We start from the raw sequence: 8,548 nt of genomic DNA, 5'->3' as shown, positions 1-8,548 counted from the left end.
GGAGGACAATCTTACAATGTTTATCTCTGCACATCTTGCATGTTTTTAATTGATGCAAGTTTAAAGGCTTCAAATTTGAGTGGTACTCGTGTCGCACAAGCGTTTGTCAATATAAAATTTGATACGCAGCTATTTTTGTGCGGTTCGCACGAACGCGCGCACACGCACGCACACACACACACACACACACACACACACACACACACACACACACACACACAAACACAAACACACACATCTCAAGTTCAAGTCAACACTGACTTCTTGAAAACAAAAACAGACGGTGGGCCTCCTGAGTCTGCTGTAATGAAATACCTGTGTTTTCATTTTGTATTGTCTCTTCGTCCGTGGAGACACTTTAAAAGTGTAGTACATAGAGGAAAACAATTGCGACTATCTAGCCCTCCACACAGCTGTGCCCTTCGGTGTCTAGGGGGTGGAGTCTTGACCCTATCGTTCTCACATATGCCTTTGTCAACATAGGATCCTATGAAAGGACGACACTTCTATAATTTAAGCGCATAGCGGAGTCTAACTTGATGATGAGAATGGACAGCCCAACTTACTCGGCCTTTGGACCGGCTGAAATCCTCTTTTAATCCACTAGACATAGATTATCCCATTTTGAGAGGGAGAGGAGGTGGATTCGATCTCCAATACTTGATTGGTACTTTATTTTATCGACACCGAAAGGATGAAAGGTGAAGTTGATCTCGGCTGGATTTGAACACAAAACGCAAAGGACAAAATACCCCAGGGCTTTTGTCTGACACTCTAGGGATTCTGCCAATCGTCCCTCTTTACCAAAGCAATTAGCAGTAATCATACTCATTCTTGGCTTTGAAACAAGCCTACCAATTTCAGTGAAGAGGTGCAAGCAATTGAATCAACCCTAGTAGGTATATTTTTTTACAATACTTCAGAGGTACGCAGAACAATGTCTACTTCTGTGGAACATGAACTCGGGACGAATATTAAATGTGGCAAGTCCAGCACTCAACTCTTTCCTAAACTCTGCCTCTCACTGTCAATTAGTGAATGCAATCATAATTATGCAGTTAAGTTTGCTTCGCAGCTATGCAATTTCATGTGGTTCGGGTTCAATTCCCCCGTGCAGCATCTTAGGTGTAAATCTGTCTTCAACCAAAGCCTTATAAGTGAAAATTGGTGGATGGAAACAGAGTGGTAATCTGTCGGGAAAATTGTTCTTATTTTTATAAAATACACTTAAAACATCGCCCGGTTTTACGCCACCACTTTGCTTACGTGTTCCTTGAGCAGAACCCAGTCTGTTGTAAGCATTAGAACGGGTGTCTGGTTAAAGGATTTCAAAATCTTCTTCACATAAGTACTTAAGCCGGTTAAATAGATCTGTTCATCTACTGTAGATCAGCCCTGCTTATACAAGGGACGAAAGCCTGATCTAGTGGATGAACAGATCTCTGTATGTAGCCTTTATCCCTCTGTGATTCTGAATTGAGAGTCAGGTAATGAGAGGAACCCGGATGGCTGTATTTCACTGAGACTGTATGGCTTTCCAGACTTAAGCAGGTCTTCATCTAAGTCTACGGCTTTAAAATCACTTGAAAGTTTCGCAACTGAAGACTTAGCTCCAAGCTTTCTATTTTATTTCGTTTCCACAGTCTTTGAACTAGCACAAGTGATTCTTTACCTTGAACCACTTTGAGGGCAATTGATATTTTCTAATCTTTTGAAGTTGATTTTGGCAGGATTGGCGCACTTAACGATTTTACCAAAACGCAAGGTTTTTGTTTTTGTGTCGTCTTTTTTCTCTCCTTTCTAGTGAAGGTGTGATTTTAATTGGTTGTTGGTTTCCTTCTTTTCGTCATATTGGCAGGAAGAAGAATGAGCTGTGGTGAGAGGCGTGGAAGAGAGTAGATATGATAGAACACTAAATTGAGAAGGTGGAAGACTGAGAGAGTAGGATGGAGAGAAAAAGGGAAAATTGTATATAAATATCGAGATAAGCGGAGGAGACATTAGCAGGTGGAAGAGCTAGAGGCAAAATAATATTGTAAGAAAACAAAAGAACTTGTGTGTGTGTGTGTGTGTGTGTGTGTGTGTGTGTGTGTATGTGTGTGTTTAATAGTGCCAGGCTGCATCTGCAACTGCCAGCCTGTGCAGTGGAAAAACGTGTATGTCATAGTAATATGTTACATAAAATTGTAAAACAGTTTGAGGATGAACTAGTCTCCATAATGTATATAATTATTACTAATATGTACTCCAGACAATATTACCGTCCAGGGAAGCGAACATAGAATTACTCGTCGGAAGAGTTCACTGTGATTAACAACTAATAGTAGTTACAGACGTTAAATGCTGATCATATGGTTAGCCGTAAACTGGAACTTAAGTGAGTGTCATTGTGGTATCCACCAAGATAATATATCCCTCCAAACTCACATATGTATGTATGTATGTATGTATGTATGTATGTATGTATGTATGTATATATATATATATATATATATATATATATATATATATATATATATATGTATGTATGTTTGTATGTATGTATGTATGTATGTATGTATGTATGTATGTATGTATGTATGTATGTATGTATGTATGTATGTATGTATGCACGCATGCATGTATGCATGTATATTATATATATATATAGTGGAAGAGAGGGCGAGAGACGAGAAACAGACAGTGTCTAAAATGTGAACTAGTCAGAATAATAAAACGGGGTAAATAATGGCAAAAAGAATAATAACTGAAACGAAGCAAAATGAAAACTGAGCAAAGCTTGAAGCAAAAACATTAAAAATACTAAAAGGAAGCGAAACTAAATCCCGTCGTTTTTGACGTGTACTACACCAGTTTTAATATGCTTAATTATAATACACGTAGTATTTCAAATGTTTATAGCATTTCGTTTATATACATATAACAGTTATCAAATAATTCACCACTAACTTCCTTTTCATTTTACTCTAATTACAGGTACCGCATGAATGGTGGAAAAATGCTAGCGAAGAAGAGTTAGCTAATGAAATATTAACTCAACGTCACAACCTTGCAAATCTTGCAGAAATTCCAATTGAACATATTCGAGGTTGGCGAAGTCCATTTCTGCAACCAACAGGCGACACGATGTTTACCATTCTTTGGAAGAATAATTTTACTTATGATGCCACCCTTACTCATCCTTTTCCCAGGAATGTTTATTCACCAGTAATTTGGCCATTTACACTGGATTCTCCCCTCGCTATTGGTTGCAACATTAAACCGTGTCCACAAAAGTCTTACCCTGGCTTCTGGGAAGTTCCTGTAGTCACCTTAATGGACTACAGAGAGCATTTGCCTTGTGCCTATGTAGATTTCTGCCAAAACAAACCACGAAACAAAGACGAAGCGTTTCAAATATTGTGGAAGAATTTTCTGAGGAACTACCGGACCAACAGAGCTCCGTATTATTTAAATCTTCATTCTCCTTGGTTAGATAAGACTGACAATCTAGATGCAATGGATGAGTTTTTAAATCGTTTAGTAGCTATGGAAGATGTCTTTATCATCAACATTCACCAAGCTCTTGAATGGATGCGTTCGCCTACATCCAATATGAATATAATGGACTTTTTGCCATGGCAATGTCCCTTTTTCAAACCGAATATCGAAGATGGTATTTACTGTGTAATGACTTACAAACCGCGTACTACTACCACTAAAGCGATGTATTCTAATAGACCGAATAAGGACAGCAATTCTGACGCCAGAAAGAATAATCAAACAAAGCTGAACAGTAATATTAATAGAGCGTATCCACCTGGATTTTTTGAAGAAGAACAAATAACGAGACATACCACTAAACGCAGACCTTGGTTTCTGCGTAACTCTGCGGCAAGAAATAATTCGTTTAAATTTGTAATAGGTTGGGTTTCTTTGTTTTGGATACTGTTTTCAAGATAAAACTTCTAAATCTAACAAAATCAAACCACCGAGATAGTGTGAACCAGAAAGAACTATAACTAAAACGCTTGAAGGTTGTTAAATACAGAGAGGCTTATAATTTCAATCATATGGGTGATTTTTATAAGTATATATTATATCGTTGTTTAGGTCACGTCACACCTGTCATGAAAAATCAAAGACCATGAAACTATTTAGTTCATCTTATATGTCGCAATATTATTAAAATATAAATTTATCATAAATGTTCAGTGAAAAAGTGTTGAAAATATATTTTGAAAGTTATTATTATAGAAGAACGTTGTTTTACTGCAGTGTTTTATGCCCATATTGTGTTATTGAGATGTAGGGGAGATAGTCAGGCATTAAATAGAATTAAGGGGAGAGAACTCTTCACAAAGCAACTGAATCTGAGCTGGCAGAAACGTTAGCACGCTGGGCGGAATGCGTAGCCGTATTTTGTCTGCCGCTACGTTTTGAGTTCAAATTCCGTCGAGGTCGACTTTGCTTTTCTCCTTTCGGGGTCGATTAAATAAGTACCAGTAACGCACTGGGGTCGATATAATCGACTTAATCCGTTTGTCTGTCCTTGTTTGTCCTCTCTGTGTTTAGCCCCTTGTGGGTAGTAAAGAAATAGGTATTTCACCTGTCTTAATGTTCTGAGTTCAAATTCTGCCGAGGTCGACTTTACCTTTCATCCTTTCGTAGTTGGTAAATTAAGTACCAGTTGCGTACTGGGATCGATCTAAATGACTGGCCCCCTCCCCAAAAAATTTGGGCATGAAAGAGACAGAAACATAATTAGTTTGGTGGTGCTACTGTTGTACAGCCTAGGCTAAGCCTCATTAAACACGCCTATAAAACGTTCCAACCGAGACCATCTAATTTCCATATGTATCTTGGACTATTATTACAGATGTTTTAGTTTACAAGTCAACCATCACACTGGGATTATGCTAATTTCTGTGTCCTAATTTTAATTTCCAAGCTATTTAGATTCATTATATACATAGTTTAATCTACGGTTGTAAATATATAAATGTGTGTGTGTGTGTGTGTGTGTGTGTGTGTGTGTGTGTGTGTGTGTGTGTGTGTGTGTGCGTGTGTGTGAGTGGGGTGGGGCGTGCCCGCGCGTGTGTCTGTCTGTCTGTCGGTGTGTATGTATTTACGAGTTTGGCTGCATTGTAAGAAACCAGCTTCCCAACCACATGGTTTTGGGTTCAGTCCTACTGCATGGCACCTTGTATGTATGTATGTATGTATCATCATCATCATCGTTTAGCGTCCGCTTTCCATGCTAGCATGGGTTGGACGGTTCAACTGGGGTCTGGGAAGCCAGAAGGCTGCACCAGGCCCAGTTTGATCTGGCAATGTTTCTACGCCAACCACTCCATGAGTGTAGTGGGTGCTTTTTACGTGCCACCGGCACAGGTGCCAGACGAGTCTGGCAAACGGCCACGATCGGATGGTGCTTTTTATGTGCCACCGGCACGGGGACCAGGCGAGGCTGGCAACGGCCACGAACGGATGGTGCTTTTTACGTGCCACCGGCACGAGGCCAGTCGGGGCGGCGCTGGCAACGGCCACGAACGGATGGTGCTTTTTACGCGCCACCGGCACGAGGCCAGTCGGGGCGGCGCTGGCAACGGCCACGAACGGATGGTTCTCTTACGTGCCACCGGCACTGGTAACTCAGCTGCAATTTCCATTGATCGATTTCGATTCTAATTCTGATTCTCACTTGCCTCAACAGGTCTTCACAAGTAGAGTTTTGTGTCCCAAGAAGGGAAGGTATGCATAAGTGGGCTGGCTACATCCCATGTAGAAGGCCACGGGTTATGGTCTCACTTGTCCTGCCGGGTCTTCTCACGCACAGCATACTTCCAGAGGTCTCGCTCTCTAGTCATTTCCTCAGTGAGACCTAAAGTTCGAAGGTCGTGCTTCACCACCTCGTCCCATGTTTTCCTGGGTCTACCTGTTCCACAGGTTCCCTCAACCGCTAGGGTGTGGAACTTTTTCACACAACTATCTTCATCCATTCTCGCCACATGACCATACCAGCGCAAACGTCTCTCTTGCACACCACATCTGATGCTTCTTAGGTCCAGCTTTTCTCTCAAGGTACTTACACTCTGTCGAGTATGAATACTGACATTACACATCCATCGGAGCATACTGGCTTCATTTCTTGCGAGCTTACGCATATCCTCAGCAGTCACGGCCCATGTTTCACTGCCATGTAACATGGCTGTTCGTACACACGCGTCATACAGTCTGCCTTTTACTCTGAGCGAGAGGCCTTTTGTCACCAGCAGAGGTAAGAGCTCTCTGAACTTTGCCCAAGCTATTCTTACTCTAGCAGTTACACTTTCAGCACACCCGCCCCCGCTGCTGACTTGGTCACCTAGGTAACGGAAGCTATCAACTATTTCTAGTTTTTCTCCCTGGAAAGTGACAGAAGTTGGTCTCAGAGCATTTTCAGTGTTTATTGTTCCTGAGCATCTGCCACATACAAAAATCATCTTCCTAGTTAGCCTTCCTTTGACATTGCTGCACCTCTTATGTGTCCATAGCTTACACTTGGTGCATCTTATAGAGTTTCTACCTACACCTTTTCTACAGATCGAGCAGGGCCATCTACCTGAAGGCGTTTGTGATTTGTCTACCTTCCTACTTATTAGTACTTTGGTTTTAGCTAGATTGACTCTAAGGCCCTTCGATTCTAATCCTTGCTTCCACACCTGAAACTTCTCCTCCAGTTCTGATAGTGACTCAGCAATTAGCGCAAGGTCATCAGCATAGAGGAGCTCCCAAGGGCATCCTGTCTTGAATTCCTCCGTTATTGCCTGGAGGACTATGATAAATAGGAGGGGGCTGAGGACTGAGCCTTGGTGGACCCCTACCTCTACCCGGAATTCTTCACTGTACTCGTTGCCAACCCTCACCTTACTAGCAGCGTCCCTGTACATGGCTCGCACAGCTCTCACTAACCATTCATCTATCCCTAGTTTCCTCATTGACCACCAGATAAGGGATCGGGGGACCCTGTCGAAGGCTTTCTCCATATCAACAAAAGTCAGGTACAGGGGCTTATCTTTGGCTAGGTATTTTTCCTGCAGCTGCCTTACCAGGAATATAGCATCAGTGGTACTTTTCCCTGGCATGAACCCAAACTGCATCTCATCTAAACTAACTCTCTCTCTAATTAGTTGGCTTATGACCCTCTCTGTAACCTTCATCACCTGATCCAACAGCTTGATACCTCTGTAATTATTTGTATCTAGGGCATCACCTTTACCTTTGTAGCAGTTGACTATTATGCTGCTACACCAGTCATTGGGTATGACTCCTTCGTGTATCACCTGATTAACTATACGGGTGACTAGGCTATAGCCGACACTACCAGATATTTTGAGCATCTCTGCAGTGATTCCTGATGGGCCTGGGGCTTTCCCTGTCTTCATGCTTCTAATTGCTTTAACTACCAAGAAACTGTCAACTCGGATAGCTGGTCCCTCTGTTGGGTCAACATTCGGCAGACTCTCTTTATCCTATTCATTTTCTTTATTCAGCAACCTTTCATAGTGGCGTCTCCAACCCTCTCTCTTTGCACCCTCATTTAGCGCAAGTGAACCATCTTCCATCCGAACACACTTCTCTCCTACCACATCACAATTCTCTCTCACACACTGTCTTGCAACGCGAAACACCTCCAGTCTTTGGTCCGCACGGTGCAGAACATTGGCAAATTTTTTCTTATCTGCTTCCCCTCTGGCTAGATAGACCTGTCTCCTAGCTTCCCTTTTGGCAGTCTGATACAATTCCCTGCTACCACCATTCTTCCAGTCCTTCCAAGTCTGTCTCTTTTCTCTAATAGCCCTGTCTATAACACTATTCCACCACCACGTTACCTTGGGACAAGAGGGGACTTTGCACCAGCCACAGATCTGGTCAGTGGCTCTCAGCAAGTTGTCCTTTAGAAACGTCCAGTTGCCTTCTACCCCATGTGATACTCTATCCCCTTCTACTTCGTCAAAGGCTTCAAGTAGCATGTCCCTAAATCTCTGTCCATTCGCAGGATCTTTAAGCTTATGTGGATGTCTGTGTTTGTGTTTTTCCCCACTACCTATTGACAGTCTGTATTGGTTTCTTTACAAGCCCATAACTTAGTGTTTCAACAAATAGAAATCAATAGAATAAGTACCAGTCTTTTAAAAAAATAAATAGAGGGGTTGATTTGTTCAACTAAACCCTTCAAGCCAGTACTCCATCATAGCCGCAATCAAATGAGTGAAACTAGTAAAAGACAGAAAAAAAATAAAAGGTGCATGTGTGTGCACGTGCGTGCATGCATGTGTGTGTGTGTGTGTTTTAAACAAAGTGAAATTTGCAGATTCAAAGAGAGTATATAAAATGTTTCACTATAAAACATATACAGGGTGGACCAAAAGTAGGTTTACAGTAATTCAACTATCTCTTTCGTATTCATATATTAACAGTCTAGATCTTAATTATGAAAAAAGTATGAAATCATTATTCTATGCTAATTTAGCTAATTTTGTCAAGCTCCCTTTTCAGTTTGTAAGATAGAAATTTAAATATAATA

The 8,548-nt window shown here is 41.4% G+C and overlaps 1 protein-coding gene across 1 annotated transcript in view; it reads left to right on the top strand.

The window, feature by feature from the left end:
• LOC115225681 (chitin deacetylase 7-like) overlaps positions 1-4,325 on the top strand; it is a 15,049-nt gene extending 10,724 nt beyond the window's left edge. The window contains exon 2 of the mRNA XM_029796601.2: positions 2,977-4,325. Within this exon, the coding sequence (XP_029652461.1) occupies positions 2,977-3,942 (966 nt within the window). The 3' untranslated portion in view covers positions 3,943-4,325. The remainder of the gene's footprint in view (positions 1-2,976) is intronic.
• Positions 4,326-8,548: the final 4,223 nt, after the last annotated feature.

The sequence above is a fragment of the Octopus sinensis genome, linkage group LG2 (genome assembly GCF_006345805.1).
Source record: "Octopus sinensis linkage group LG2, ASM634580v1, whole genome shotgun sequence".
Lineage (NCBI taxonomy): Eukaryota > Metazoa > Mollusca > Cephalopoda > Octopoda > Octopodidae > Octopus > Octopus sinensis.
The sequence above is the reverse complement of the archived record's forward strand: the minus strand, read 5'-3'. Positions and strand labels throughout refer to the sequence as shown.